The sequence below is a fragment of the Gavia stellata genome, chromosome 4, assembly GCF_030936135.1.
Source record: "Gavia stellata isolate bGavSte3 chromosome 4, bGavSte3.hap2, whole genome shotgun sequence".
NCBI lineage: Eukaryota > Metazoa > Chordata > Aves > Gaviiformes > Gaviidae > Gavia > Gavia stellata.
Genome location: NC_082597.1, coordinates 60,549,191 through 60,565,412, shown reverse-complemented (window position 1 = coordinate 60,565,412; position 16,222 = coordinate 60,549,191). Strand labels below are relative to the sequence as shown.

Genomic DNA, 16,222 nt, shown 5'->3' with positions numbered 1-16,222 from the left:
GCAGCACCTTTCCGGAAGTGTATAGACAACACTTTATTTCAAGAGGGGCATTAATCTTAAAAACATTTTTGCATCATTTAAACTCCAGAATAAATAATGTCAAGCATGTGTCATACGTTCTCCTCTGGGTCTGCTTGTTACCACCATTGTACAGCCTAACCATTCCATCAGCTTTCTTTGCCCTGCCCTTCCTGCCCCCCAACCAGAATGACATAGCAGTTGTCAGGGCTCAAGTTACACATTTCAGCAGAACTGGACAGTGTTTAGCCTTCAGAGTCACATTGTTGATTTGAAGTTCATGCTTAACAAACGGTCTTTCTTCTCTTTTAGTGTTTGTAGTGGACATCGGTAGAAATCAACATGTATCCCTGTGGGGAGAGGAACAGTCACTGAAGTGCTATGAATTACAAAATGTTTGGTTTTTTTTTTAATTTCAACTCAATCTTGGTGTTAAAGGTCAGAAAATCTACTGAAAACAGCTGAGCCTTGGAAGTAACAAATTTAATAAAACTTTGTCCTTGGAACTTCGCAGAAGAGCCCCATCTTTCCCTGGGTGCTATGCCTTTCACCATGCTAGCAACCAAAGGGACATCTAAAGATCATACAGCCTACACAGAGAAGTTTATCTGCACCTTGAGGCAACTAGGCAATCATCACCAGGTGGGATTATTTTTTACCTAATTGAGCTGCTTAAGAATGAGCCATCTGCTCTGAACTTGTCCTTAAGGCTTCCCCTGTTGTCAGTGCATACAGAGCAAGGAAGCTGCAGAGAGCAGCCCATCACAGTCTAATGTGGTTATCTCTGAAAAGTGGGAAGAATTGTCTTTCTTCCTATTGACCACAGCCAATAGAATGGAATTGGAGACTATAGAATTAGCTTTCAAATAGGAATCCTATTCATGTTGATAGGGTATAGCAATCCTCCCGTGTCCTCTCTCATTCCTATTTACTGTTGAAGAGGCTGATTAGAGAAAGTGAAGTGGGGAATGGGCCCCACAGAACCACTAAAATCCTTCATTCACAATTAGCCGATAAGGTTGTTGGCAACTAGTGCTACTGACAGCAGTCTCCAAGCAATCATATTTTGTAGGGACTTCATAGCTGACTGCTGCCAGGTCTGTGGGATGCAAAGAAAGATTAACAAAAAACCTTTGCATTTCCTTTCCTGAGTTGTGCTTTGTGCTTAACCACAAACAAGGATTTGAGACTGTCTCTGCAAAGCTGAAAATAACTGAGAAGTTGGTGAACAAGTGGAGAAATGTAACAGGCTTACCCATTTTCTGGGAGTTTGGTTGTCGGCAATGCCCTTGTACTGATTGATTGTCTAGCAACATTGTGTATGTTCAAACTAAGGGCTAGATATGGAGAAGAATAACCAGAAGGCAAAGATTATTCTCCGAGAGGTCACTAACTACTTTTGACTACAAGCCTCAGTCATTATCACCAGTTATTAACAAAATCCAGTCATCCTAGGTGCACAAAATTGAATTCACCTCCCTCTCGTATTTCAACTATTCCTGTTAAATTCAGCAGGACTGTGTGGATAGCAATAACTCTAATTTGATTTGATTGGCCAAAATTGAATGAAGTGTTAAAGGTAAACCTGTTTTCGCACTCAGTTGCAACTTGCAAGGCTGAGCAAGCTGTGCATTTGATCACTCTGTGGTTATGCATTTAATTCAGTTCTAGCTTTTCCTCTCAAAGAAAGAAAAATTTTTTTCTAATAGGATTTTACCATTATTACAGATCTCATTTTAAAGCTAGGGCTTTTTACTGCTTAACTACCTCAAAACAAGCAAGTTTCTTGTACAGACAGAAGGTGAATAAATGCTTAGCCAAAAAAAAAAAAAAAAGAGGAATAACCTTTTCATAAATGTGTCAAAGTCTCACCTGTACAATTGTAATGTGAGGCCTCGTCAGGGTAACATTCGCCAGACTGGGAAGAGGGAATCCTTTTGACAGTTTAGCTTAAAAAAAAGGCAAACACAATGATTTAGGTATGCATTGGAAAGAAAATAAATACCTGCCCTTCAACAACCCTGTTTATCCAGAGTTTTCTAGGTCATTTGCAACAATTAACCTCTTAGTTTTCACAAGTAATCCTGGGAGGTAGATATGATGCCCATTTACCAATGAGGAAAAGAATTACAGATGCTTTACTCTTGGCAGGGTGTTGCAGGCAAACCAATGCATTTAATGTTCAACACATTACAGACTCAATGATTTGTCCCTAGTGACCTGAGGGATTGTTAATACAGCTCTAACATCATTAGAACCTATTCCCATTTGTCTCCATTAATTAAGGAAGGTGAAATTCATCCTGGTACAGAGGGCTGGCACAAAGCTACATCTCCCTCCAGGGCCTTAAATAAGATTTATGAGAGGCAAAAGCCCTGTGCTGCTGTGCTGGTCTAATAAAGAGGAATACATTTCACACACAGTGGCCTCAGGCAGGTGTGCAGGCTAGAGAGACATGTTTCTCATGGGTGCATCAGGGCCACCTTGAGTGAGGCAAAGGAAGATGAATTATGAGTTTCCAAGCCCTTTTTGCCCTTTTTGCAGAACAGTGCCAGTGAGAGGGCGCACTTACACCCCTACAGATCAATCTCCCCCTTCCACTGCTTACTGGCTGATGGTCATTTTCCACTCAAGTTGATGGGAACTGGAAACTTAAGCAGAAAGTCAGTAGAAGTTCATAGAACCACCCACTCTGCTGGAAGCTTTTAGCTGATGCTTTGAAATACAGTCTTACCATTAGCTGATGGAATTACTTCAGTCTGTAAAATGTAAGACAGGATGTTCTCGAGAAGTGAGATCTGCCACAGACAAGAAAACTGAGTTAGACAACTCTTCCCGATAGCGGAAGAACTGTCATGCCCTAATCCTGGCTGGAGTTAGTAGGCTCATGTTCAACTTTCAGCTTTCATTTGGCCCAAAAGAGTCATGAGCTAAAGTGACCTTTGGATCTAAAGTCTTTGGAATGATGCAAAGGAAGTGAGATGCAAAATGCAAATGGCTTTCATCATGCTTGGACAACATTTTCATTTAAAACAGTCTATTTGCTTTATTTGTGAGATAATTTATCACCAATAGCAAAGCAGGACCAGAACAGATTTAATCCTTTCTCCTCAGCTACTCAGAAATGATTGATTATACTCAGAATTAAATGACCCTCTGTGGGGGCAGGGTTTTCCCCTGTAAGCCTACAACTGCACTATTTCAAGCATCTGAGATTAATATTTTGGCTCCCATTCCCTACCGTAATTCTGAGCACCTGTGATGAGCACCACTGCACCACATGGAGTGCCTCCGCCTCAGTCGTGCATGTGATCGCTTAGACAGCACACTGCTCTGTCTGCTGCTACAGTTCAGATTACCGACGTGCGTTTCACTGTTATGATTCGAGAGATCTCTCTGCTTACTGATGAAATATGTAGCAGCAATATAATAACCAGTCAGGGGAACTACAGAATATCTCTTTTTCAGAGCACTGACTTGCCCCAAAGAATATACTTTTAAGTCTGCAGCAGAGAGGTGGCTGCCAGAAGTCCGGAAAAGAGCCATATAGGAATGAAGCCAAATGATTTAGAAATACAGATAAAATTCAGCTGCTTACTCTTTAGGCTTGACATCACTGGTATTCTTGGTTTGCATTTCCTGTGTGTTTAAACTATCCACTTACCTCGAAAAAGCCAACATTGGAGTGGGCTAGGGAGAACCGGAGCCTGAAGGAAAGAAGTGAAACAAGATGAGTCACTAGAAAGGAAGAACACACAGTTATTCTAGTCATGTGCAGTCACTTCTGTAGAGCTCCAGGCCTTAAGAAGAGATCTCTCTGTAAAGAGATTTTTGAAGCAATATATTTCACAAAATGCATACTGCCTCATAGAGAAAGATGTGGCTTTCTTAGAGCATTGCTGAGCATGCATGCAAAACAGTATGCTAGAAGGGCTATAGCCAGCAATGTCAGTGCGCTTCTCCCTCTGTGCTGTGTTTTGGAAATCCTACTGACAATTGATTTTACCAAGGACTTGCAGGCTTTCAGATATTTTGCAAGGATTTTGGTACATCTACATAATGCTTTGACGTGAGCCTTAGTGGGGTAGGAAGAAAAATTCTGTTCATCATATGGTACTGCTGCTGCTGACTGTGTTGCTTATGTCACTGTTTCCAAATTCAAATACTTAATCTGTATGTACTTAAGTATCCAACACAAGATTTCTGAGTTTCCACAGCACCAGCTCTCAAGGCCAGCTTCCAACACACTCTAGATTTTTCTCTTTGAATATTGCTGCAAAAAATGCTAACAGCACTATTCTCCTTAAATTCCTAACATCTCTGTGCCCTGATGAACTCTGCATATTCTTAACCCTGTAACTGTCTTCCCAAGGGACTTTTATGAAGTCAGGGTCCCAGTTCCCAGCTGTGAGGTCCTGGTATACAGTGCCTGTCTCTATAAAACGTGACATGCTAGATGTCTAAATGCCCAAGCCTCTGGTCTCCAGCTTTCTGACCCTTGGAAGTATCTCTGCTATAAGAATATTAGTGTAGGGGAACTGCAGGAGTCCAGGTTCTTTACTGTGTCCTGAATCCCTCTGCACTTCTTTAGTGGCGCAGGTGGTCTAGAAAGCAGTGTCGTCTTGCCAGCTGGAAAGTGATGAGGGAAGCTCTCAGATGATTCATGGTCATCATAACTGCCCTGCATTCTTCATTTATCTAGTTCAGAAGGGAGAGTAGATGTAAAGAGCAGAGAAGTCCAATGAGACCACTGCCCTGCAGCAATTCACCGCTGGTGGGCAGTCCCTTGGGGACTGTAGCAGTTGACACAGAGAATCTTCCTGACTCCTCTAAACTGTACAAGTACAGTCACATAGAGAATTAGACAATTAGAGAATCTAATGCAGATGAACTTACCAGGGAAACACATTCAGAGTTATCTGATTATGTGCCTAAAATGCTAATGTTGGGATTGCTACCACTGTTTTCCAAATGGCTGGAAATCCTTTCCATCCCAAGTTGAATTACCTGTTCAAACATAGTGAGCCCATCAATTTCTGGTCAAATATATTCAGAGCAATGCTGGTGTTGGCTGCCTGCAGAATAAAGAAACCATGGATTACCAGACACAAAAACACAGGACCCCTGCTGTGAATTAGTCACAAATACATAAATACCATCTTCCCAGTTATGTACAGAAGCTGTTTCATGTAGATGCAACTTTCTCCCTAGCCCATGGCCCATGCAAGGCTGCACACAGTAAACGTCTGCTTGTCCGAATGACATTGACAAGAGCTGAAATGTGGGTAATGAGATTTCACTAATCAAAGACATTTTCAGTTAAATGAACAAGTTGCCAAAAGTCATGACTCATGCCTGCTGAACTGTCATTCCAGAGAACAAAACTTTGGTTAATCAGAGTCGCTATATGTTTGGATTTTTGTCCATCTGTAAGAAAATGTTCTTCACCGTAGAAATGTCCTATAGGTTAAGTGAGGCCACATAAGCACCACCTGTGACTAAGGGGAATTTGGACATTTAAGTACTAGAAATTCGGCACTTTGTTTCTTGTACAGAGTTTTAACAGAAGGAAGGAACAAACATATTTAACCCTGAGTTAAACGTCACCCTGTTTGTTGTACTTACTATGTTCATTGTGAACAACGACTGGGTGGTAGAATCTGGCAGAACAGCAAATACCTCCATGGAGCCCTGAATCTCTACCGTGAAGGAATCCTGCTCTAAGCTGATGATAGGTATTTCAGTAGCCATTAGCTTCAACATCACTGGGTAGGGTGTAACTGAATATTTGGCTACCTGTAAGGTTCCAAGACAAAAAAAAAAAAGACAGAAAAACGCTTTACTTGTAGCACAGATCAGAATGAGAAAATTCATTCTTGAAGCAATCAGTTTGAAGGAGTTCCTTAAGATGAGGTTAAGGATAGCTGCTAACATAAGATTCTTTAAAGCAAGCAGGAAGCAGAAGTTTTCTATTGTGATAAATTAACAGTCTTGGCCACAACAGGAATGCAGTGGAAAGTTCCTTCCACTCTAGGAATACGATTTCTTCATACTCCTTTGTGAACATGGGAAAGGAATGGAACATGAATGTGACATTTAAGTCACACAATAAAAGACCTCAGGAGTCATTCACTTTGTGATTCACCCATCTCATGAAATAGGTTCCTGCTCTGGACTGTCCTCAGAGGACTCTGTCCATTGGCTGAAGAGCAAGTAGGCTCACCAAGTTCATTACTTAGAACAGAGCAGGTGGAATATTAGCATCAATGCTCATTGCATTTTACAGAGAAGACCATATGATGAATACCCTTGGAGCATTCTTAGATTTCTGAGGAAGGTACTTAATATCATCTGGGAAGCAAACAAAGATGTGAAGTTCCTTGAACCACAAGTCTGATTTCATCCAACCTTGGCATTCATGGCCTAGGGTCTCTTATGCTCATTTTTGGTTTCTCATTCTGTCTGAGAAGGCTGGTGGAAGCCATGCATGCTCATATTCTCTGTCCTGTTATATTCATCTCCTCCACCTAAAATAAATGGAAATCCTGTGCATCTGCCTTGTCTGTTCCACAGATGTAATGTTTCCTGCCCATCTGTTAGCTCAGTTTCCTGCACATGGCCACTATAGTCCCTTCCCAGGTCTTTATGGATTCCTTTCTGCTAGTCAGTCACAGGCTAGCAGTGAAGCAAAGACAATTATGCAGGTTTGGGCAGAAGAAAGGTGTTATTTCTGAGCTGAGGTCCTCTCAGAAGTCTCTCAAAGGAAGACTCATGACTGGAAGCTTTTTCCTGCCTAGAGCTGGTTTTCGGTGGGAACAGCTGTGGCTTGGGCATAGTGCCCAGAGTAAAGATCGATGTGCAAGATTATGGGCCAAGTCTGGTAACAGTGCAAGTCATTCAACTCATTGTGGGGGTGGGAGGTGACAAGGCCCATCTGCTCTAGTGTTACGAGACATACATGTGCCCACTTCTCCAGCACTGGAGCCCTGCTGGTCCTACAAGCCTTTGGGATACACCAGTAGTGAGGTGTCTGACACTCACACTGGGTGGTTTCCTAAGAGCTTGTGGAAGTAACGGTACTCACCTCAGGGATGATACTGCCAAATATTTCTGTGCTTATATTAAAATAGCTGCAAGTCTGGAGAAAAAAAAATGAGAAAACAAATGAGTTTACGAGATTTGACCTTCATGGTCAGCTTTTCTCTAAATGCATTATTACTGTCATTTCAAGGAATCTTTGATTTTGTACTTCTCAGAAATATTCTTAAGGGACCCAGTATACTTAAAGCTGACTTCTAATAATATATGCCAAAATACTTCCTGGGAAAGCAAATGCTTAATGTCATTATAGTTTGGGCTGCAATCTATAGGTTTTGGGACTTACTGAACCTCCTGGAAACAGGATAGCCAAGTCTGCCAGCCTCTAAGCCACAGCTACTGTGCTTTGACATGTGCTTTGCTTCCATGGCCCCCATAGTACTTTTAGTCTGTGAAGAGCTCTCAGAAAACAGACACTGAGGCTGCTAAATTCCCCAGACCCAGAGTAGATCCTTTGTCCATGTCAGAAAAGTCTATGCCTCAGGTCTACAAAACCCTTCTTTTTTGTAGCGAAGCTGCCAGTATTTGGTACCTTGCTCAGTGGAACTTGGCACCCCTGGCTGTGGCCAGAGGGATCTACATAGAGCATAAATAAAAGAGCATAACAATATTCTAGTATTTATGATCTACTGTCTCAGGACTTTGCAGGCCAATTAGCAGCTTTATATGGCCACATACTGACAACTGGCAGGTCAAAGCCCCATCTTGGATGACCAGAGCCACTCTGACTCCATTCCTCTGTGTCCTACTCACCTCCTCTGTAATGGTGATGTTGAAGGCCCCTGCAGTGTAGTAAGCAAATGAGGAGGTCTGAAAGAAATACTCAGAGAAGGCAAGGTAGAGCATGGAGTCGCTTTGGTCTGGGATAGTGAAGGGAGCTGCCACATAGGGAGGGCCAGAATAGTTTCCAGCTGGATAGACTATCCCCTGAAAGTTATTGGCAGAGATAAAAAAAATCAGAGTCAAAATATGACTTTAATGTGACTGCAGACAATGAATGCTACTTTCCTTGCCCTTGCTCAGGCTATTCACCTGGTGTATAAATGAGTACATAGGCTTTGTAGTACATTCTGAAGCCTTGGTGCTTTCAGGCAGGTGGTGAAGATGAGTTCCAGAGGTTGGACACCTTCACAGATGACACCTGAGGTATGTCTTTTGAGATGCTGATCACCTACTGGAGACAGTCTACCACCTCAGAAAACAAAGCCTCTAAATTAAGGCTCAACATATTGCATGAAGAGGATGACTAAGGGTCCTTATTGAAAAGCCTTACTTTCTCCTTTCCCCATCTCCAGGAATTTAAATCTGAGAACTGCTGCCTAGAGCTATTCAATGGTCTCAATTACAAAATGGACCTCTAAAACAAGAGGTCTTTCTAGGTCAAAATCAGCACTTTATTCTACCCAGAAGCAAGTTCGTAACCTGTGCAGACAAAAGAATGCCTATGAGAGAAAGGAAAGTTAGGTCAGACAATCCTAAAACCACCTATGTTGTCTTTTGCACTACCCATGATATTAGCCAAGGCTTGCAGATCTAATACTTCCAAATGCACCCAGATTATGCAAAAATGTAAAACTGATTTAAAGTGAGGAAGGTACTCAGAGGTTAAGATTTTTTTAATCCATTTTATTAGTTTCCCCTTTACGTTTCTTCTCAAATGTATTCTGTGTGTCTTTATTTTCTCAACTCCTCCCCGTCTATCTCTAAATTTTGTGTTGCCTTTTAAGGACTATCAAAACGCTTACAAAGTGCTGAATCACTTTGCTGATGACCTCCCCATTCAGTCTTCAGTTGCTGAATTTAACACTCACTCATTTTGTATTTTTCCCCCATGTTGCATCTTATGTGGGAGAATAGGTCTTGTGAATAGCCGTGACACTACCTCTTTAGTGTACCTCAAGTCCCTGCTTAAAATCTAGTTGCCACAATACCCAGAAGAGCTTGACAGCAGCTGTACAGCTGGTGTGCCAAGACCAGTGTCTACCATACCAACTCATACTGGCTTATTTTTCCTTTGTGTTCCCACCTCTCTTATTTCCTTGATGTCTCTTGTTTATACTTAATTTATAAGATCTTTGTGACAAGACTGTCTTTGCATTCTCCCTTTGTAGAGCACCTAACGCAAGGCATCTTAAACTTAATTAAGGATCTTAGATACTATGATGATGATAACTACCCTCAACCAAATCACCTTACACAGAATGACAAGTCATTTTAGAATTAGGAACTTGTCTGATTTTAGTTTCAATACATAAGGAGATTTTTTCCTTTATTTGAAAGAAACTTTCAGGCCTTCAAACTCAGCAGCCCTCCTTGGGCTCCCATGCTTTTTCAAGGGTCATCTGTCTTCCCATTTAAGGTGCCAGAGGCTTAATTCTTGCTCCTATAGTCTTGCTCTTTCTTTTCCTCTCTCATCTGACAGCAGACGCATCTAGTTAGTGCAATGTGTAGAAATCTTCCCCTGACTGACTGAACAAAGAAGTCATAGATATTAACCAACAGCAAGAGAAGGATGAGGTTGAATACCTTTCCCATTCTCTCCTTTCCCTTTCTCTTTTTTCTTCTAACGTACTTAGTCAACTTTTACTGCTCTCTATTTGCTATAACCACTCAACAGCAATTAAAAAAAAATGTGGCTTTTAAATAATTAATTTTACAACAGCATTGTTAAAAAATTATTAGAATAACAAATACAATAGTGCTTTGAAATGTCTGTCTTCTTAGATACTGAGTCCTAATGTTCATAACAGCAATCATGTTCAGCTTAGGAAGTGGATCATACAATGATAAAAACCACAGCAATCTTGGCAAATAGCACTACAGGCAATTACCTTTAAGTCCAGGTCAATGAAGGGTCGGAATACTGCTGGCAAGCTATTTAAGGAGTAGTCTACTTCGGCCAAATCATCAATCGGCGTTAGGACTGTAAGGGTTGTAGATAAAGCAAAATACCCAATATTACAAAAAGCACAGAAATAATTTTATGTACACTTAAAACTAAGTCAGTTCCTGAAGGAGAATGACACAAGTTGTTCCAAAGGGTAGGGAAAAACACAACCAGGGACCTCCTAACATGCATTCCAACCTAAGGCTTGATGTTTCTACTGGCACCTTCTTTAAAGCACCTTCTTTAGTTTGTCTGATATTTTCTTATTGTGGGAAAGTGAATTTGGTCTAACCAAAAAAGAGAAATGGCTGTGCCAGTGCTTCAGAGCATAAGAGGTGTTGGGATTTCTTGTCAAGCAGTCCTGAGAGCATCCAAAGTGCCTCTAACTTGCAAATACTTTCCCAGAAAAGGTAAGTGCCTGATCTGCTTAGGTACTTGTGTTTCACACATGGTATCTGCTCAACTCTTTGGGTGCCTTAAACTCTTGCAAATCTAACCCAAAATGGTTAAAGTGAGAAGCTTTTTTACAAAGGAGCTTTTTGATTTTGCCTTTGGCAAGTCTGAAAAATTGGCAAGTAAGACTTAAATTTCCAGGCAGGCTAGGGGAGCAGGCTTCAGCTTGTAAAGTGCTATGTGTGCAGGAGGACTCAGAGCATGGGAGGGAAGGGAAAAACTGCCTTTGCATCAGTGCTGTGTGGCCTCTAAGTGGCATTTCTGACAACAGGGGTGCACGCTGCCACATTCACAAGTTGAGAATCGTGCCCAAATCCTTGGCTTCTCAGAAATATCCTTTGCTTGTCCAAGTACCACTGCCTTTATTTAACTGTGGTCCTGTAAGCAAGGGAGCAGACCAAATGTGGGGGTCTGATACCGGTCCTGGAGGCTTTGCTAACCAGCTGCTGTTAAGGAAACTGCAGAATTTCACTGAACAGGAGAGAGAAAGCAAAAGGAAAAGATATCACTAGTGACTCACCATTCAGTGATCGGAGGTCTTCATCTATCAACTGGATCCCAGATCTGATGTTGGGACATGACTGTATAAACGCACACTCAAGTTATGGCCTGATTAGTGTGGACCTGTAAGCACCTCTTACCTGTGTGCTAGCAAATCTGTCTGATTATGTGACACACATTGCAGCACTTGTTTGTCAAAACACCTAAACTACTTTTTCTTCAGCTAACTGGTTCCCCAAGGTTCCTACTTGGTGCCATGTAAGCAAGTCCTGTCAGATCTACCTTTAGGCAACAAAGTGAGAAGTTGCCAAAGGCAGCCTGATGGGGGTGACAAAACCACAGCTTTGGTAGCACAAGAAGGTGATAGAGGTCTCACAGGAGAGATCCCTGCCCTGGGGCAGAATCACAGCCATCTCAAGCTCTGTCTCCTCTCAGAGGCCCTGGGCAGGTTGTCATCAGAACTACGCACCTCTTTGATATGATGAAGTTTAAATATGTCATACTATCAGGTGATGTACTACAACATCTCTATGCATCACCCAATATATGTTTTGTCTGATGAGTATAAATATTACCCAAAACCCAGGATGCCCTTAGGTACACAGGCAGAGACTTATCCTGGATTGGAATGGGAAAATAACTACATTTTCTGGCCCTACTGCTGCCTTGACTGAACACAGATGTGCTAGTGAATATCTTGGCCATGAACTTGGCACTTTATCTGGAAGCATTTCTGGCTGGCAAAATGGTGACTGTGCTGATCAGACCAGAATAAGACTATATTATTTTTCTAGTTCCTCCTTTGCCAAGTTCACAGCACTGACTTGTGAAAGTCATACTCCTTAGACCCGTCCCCTACAAAATTTGAAAGGCTTACGTTAGTGACCAAGCTCCTGTGAATGGGTTTCTTCAGATACTTGATAAAGAAGTTATGCAGGAAGCTAGAGGAAAGGAAGAAAGCAATTCATGGGTCAAGTACTACAGTCATTAACAGGAAATCAGGTATCTCTGCAGAACATGAATTTAATGGCCTCTGAGTGTGATATTCTAGTACACAAGGGAGCTTTCTGAAATGTAACAGCTATCAGAGAGCCACCATTTAAAAGGAGATAATTTCGCCACTAGGCATCTGAGCAATTAGCCTGGGTAGATTTGTCTTTATGAATCAGGAATTCTTCGTGTTACCACCATCATGTACGTACAAACACAGAATAAATAAGTAGTCTTGGCACTAGGAATTTCCAATACAAGTAAAACCAAGCAAACAAACAAAAAACAAACCTAAAAGCAGGTGATAAGAGTTGTATTCAGACAGTGAGAGAAGTACAAGAAAACAATCAAATAATGTTGCACAGGGTTGTAACCAGAGCCACAAGAGACAGCAGTCTGGTTCTGTTCAGTTTTGATACCACTGTGACTAGGAGTACTTAAAGCATAGTACAAGCATGTAACTTCTACCTAGAGCTGAAGAGTAGAGCAGTATTTGGAAAGAAGAGAGCACAAGGGATTGTTTGATCTGACCAGAACTGCTGTATTTATCCTTTACTCAAGGGACAGTGTGCACAAATACAAGGACAATTGTCAAATTTGGCCATTTTAACACTGGATTAGGGCCCTGATTCTCGCTTGTGGTGCCTATAGAGGCCAAAATAGGTGCCCTATTTTATGAAGTTGTCCTTTGTGCCATTCATTGACAGTTATTTTCTCCCCGAGTATATACAGATCTCTTCCACTTACCCACTTTTTCCATTCAACTTGATGTCTATATCACCAGAAGTTGTCCGGCAGCTAGTAAGTGATATTGATGTATGACCTGTATTATCCAGGGGTGTTGAAAAGATTGCAGTAACAAACACCTTTGAAATGTACACTGTGCTCTTTCCGCTGTCTTTGCTGCATAAAGTAAAAATAAACAAGTAACTGACAAAACTATTTTTAATGAATGTTCAAGACTCAATTAATTCTTAAATGGACTCTTTTCTGTTCACTGAAGTTGAAGATGTTTATCTGAATACTTTTTATTGCATTGCTTATAATGAAAATAGATTCTAATATGTCTGCAAATAATCAAGTAGTCTACACAGATTTCCAGCTAGGAGTTTTGGAAAATGATGCACTTGTGAATGTAGATAATTCACTATTGTAAAGTATCTTGCTCCAGTTACCAGACCTGCACCCACAGCAGAGGAAACTGGGATATGCCTGATACAAGATAGGGCAAGAGAGCTGTAGTGAGATCTAATCTATTGGTGTCTGACAAGGGTCCATACAAACCCATGTCAGGGCCTGGAGTGCCCCAATAGGCTCTGTGCCCCCTTCCCCACCCCTCCCAGGGGTCTGGCAGCCCATGCTCAAGACCAGCTCCAATATGGTGAAGCTGTGTTATTTTGAATCAAGTTGTTCATAACTTGGTTGTGAGAGCGAGCTGTGAAAAGCCTCATTGGGGGTCTCTGCCCTTGGTTTATGAGCTCCATTGGAGCACAGGGCTTTGCTCAAGCTAGGCTGTAGGTACACCTATGTGTGACCTTGTATTCAGTTAATCCTGACGGTGCTGTGCTGGCTTGACTTCCTGGCATTGCCTCAGACCTCTCTCTTCACTATGGACTTGCCTGGCAATCTGGACTGGTGGCTGTTCCTGGTCACTGCCACTAACCTGCTCTGCTTGCCTGTCTTGGGTACTTGCCAGTGAGGGCACTGCCCCTCCTGCTGTGCCATCACCCTCAGCTCCCGGGTCCCCTTCGTTGCAAGCAGCCAGCCCTGCTGTCCCTGACAGCAGGAGCCCAGAAGTGCAGATCAGAGACTGCTGTAATTCAGTCAGTTTAGCAATATAGGTAATGTGAGTTGTGGGGAAGAGGAGGAGGGATTTCTTTCCTCTGGAACAGCCTGGGACTAGGAAGGTGTGGAGACTGCTCTAAGGATATTGCCATTTGCTTCTCCGTTTTCCATCAGCTTTTGAACTGTATCTCTTGGAGGCGTAGCACAGGATTTCTAACAGTATAGCTGCACTGGGAGGCTTTATTACACTGGACTGTGATCATCCATACTACAGTTTTTCTAAATGTGTCATTAGCTGTCAGGCTGGACAATGACAGCATTCAGCTAGAGCATCAATACTTTACTATTCACAGAGGTGCTTCTCAGCCATGGGCTTTTTATCAGGGCCTGTCTCCCACCAGCAGACCTATTGAGAAAGACCAGTCTGTACTCCTGGGCTTCTGCTACTAGCTGTTAAAGAGCACCTTTGCCATAAAGAGGTCACAAGAAAAACTAAAATTTGCATATTTGTCTTTATATTCTCCATCAAGAAAAATCCCAGGACACATGAGGCTGTACGTACAACATCCAGGTCCTTATGTTCCAGTTCATATCGATGGTTAGAGAAGCATTTCCAATCACCAGTTTTATCCCAGTCCCAGGTATGAGGGAGATGGAAGCACTGGGGAATTCAACAGCAGTGACATGTATTCTAGAGCATGAGGGAGATAAGGGGGAGAAAAGAAAAGGAAAAGTTTGTATTTCACAAGTCAGGGTGAACACAAAACAAGATTCAAATTTCAGTCAAATACAAATTTCCCCCGGAGAGAATACTTACCTTGAGATGTTGTATTTGACATTACCAAGCCCAAATTTCTCATAGCCACTCAAATCAGGGAAATGCTGCTTCTCCATATTCTGCTTCAGGATTTCCAGCCCAACCTCCTTGGCTACAGGAAAACAGTGATCAGTTCAGTTGCCTTTGATACTGCCTGGGAGTTTATAGTTACATGCTTCTGGCTTAGAATATGGAATTGGTACAGAGTCAGAAGAGGGTATCTTGTTTGAGACCCAGCAGTGCTATTTCAGATCTCACTCCTAGTCATGGCAAGAGTTGAACTTACTGATTCAATATCTGAAATCAAATGAACCTCGATATGATGTACAATGCTGTCAAGCAGCTTACTGTATCTGCTATATTGTGCTCTTAAACTTTCCTTTCCTTTATAGCCTGTGATCAGGTCATTTCCTCCCTCTACCCTCGCTTCCCTGTGCCTGTCATACCAGAATTCAATGCAATACCACCACCAAATCCTGAAAACATCACACATACCATATTCCAACCCCTTCTGGGTGATCCTCACTTTGAGTCCAGGGTTGGCATTGAGTTGCCCACTGAGCAAACTTAAGAGGAGGAGAGAACAGCAAATCTTCGCCATCTTTCTTGTTTTTTACAGGACCTGCTAATAAATATTTACAATGATAGTAGAAGTTCATGCTATGTCACATGGTGGCTGTACTCCCTTTTCCCTCCCTGGAGTGAGCTGTTCTGACATCAGCTTTCCCTCCAGAATGGATAAAGTGGAAAGCCCAGCAACCGTGGAAGAGAGGACCTATTCTGCAAATACTGTTAGAGAAACAGAGTTCCTCAGGGTAGGGGAGAAAAGTCAGCCTATTCACTGTCATAGGGAGTGGAGAAAGCTCCTGGGATACATTCTCCTGGACAAACCCTGTTGAAAGGGAAGTGGCACGGAATTTTTAGGCTGTAACTTTTTTTTCTCTAGTTGGTGAAATAAGTAGCTTATTTTTGCCAAAATGTATGGAGCTCTCAGTGCCTCCTGATGATTCAACAGTTGTCACTGGGTCTTAGCACTTTAAAAAACCTGATCAGCTCGTTCAGTTATAGACAGAGATACTCCCACTTTAGGAAGCACTTATTAAGATCTTAGCTACAACTTTGAGAAGCTCTTTATGTTCCCTCCTAACAGTCAACAAAAGAAAACAATTTTGTGCCAGCAGAAAATGTTTTCATATCCCCTAGTCTGCACGTTAATAAATGCATTAAGTTTTATCCAAAAACTCTCCTTGCAAACTTCATGGTCAAATGGATGTTTATTTTTGCTATTTTCATTCCCATTAAACCATTTTTTTTGTCCATGGAGAACAATAGCTTGGTTCTCCATTCACAGATAGGGACTTCAGTGTTCAAAGTATTTTATAAGAATAAATTAATAAAAGCAACATAAGTGCCTTTACTAATAATTTACCTATTATTGCTAGCCTCTTGTTTCCCTTACCTTGTTTGGGCTCATCAGCAATGGACTCTGGTCTTTTATCATCTCCTTTCAGAAAATTTTAAGGGGACACTTATAGCCTGGGACAGTGACTTAACATCCAGGACAAAAAAAATCATTTATCACTCACAGAAGGTTGCCCTTCCCCAATATACTTGGGTGGGACTGTTTTTATTTAATTAGAGCCATTCAAAAGTTAGGTCTCTCATCTAAGACA

General features: G+C 41.8%; 1 protein-coding gene across 1 annotated transcript; it reads right to left on the bottom strand.

Annotated features, from left to right (window-relative positions):
• Positions 1 to 326: 326 nt before the first annotated feature.
• Positions 327 to 15,150, bottom strand: LOC104252835 (BPI fold-containing family C protein). The gene is made up of 15 exons (XM_009807836.1): positions 15,045 to 15,150; positions 14,550 to 14,661; positions 14,295 to 14,423; positions 12,695 to 12,850; positions 11,835 to 11,898; positions 10,977 to 11,037; positions 9,948 to 10,039; positions 7,870 to 8,043; positions 7,103 to 7,156; positions 5,644 to 5,814; positions 5,026 to 5,093; positions 3,683 to 3,725; positions 2,753 to 2,816; positions 1,891 to 1,967; positions 327 to 368 (listed from the first exon to the last, which is right to left on the bottom strand). Exons 1-15 carry the CDS (start codon positions 15,148 to 15,150, stop codon positions 327 to 329), a joined length of 1,413 nt encoding a protein of 470 aa, XP_009806138.1.
• Positions 15,151 to 16,222: the final 1,072 nt, after the last annotated feature.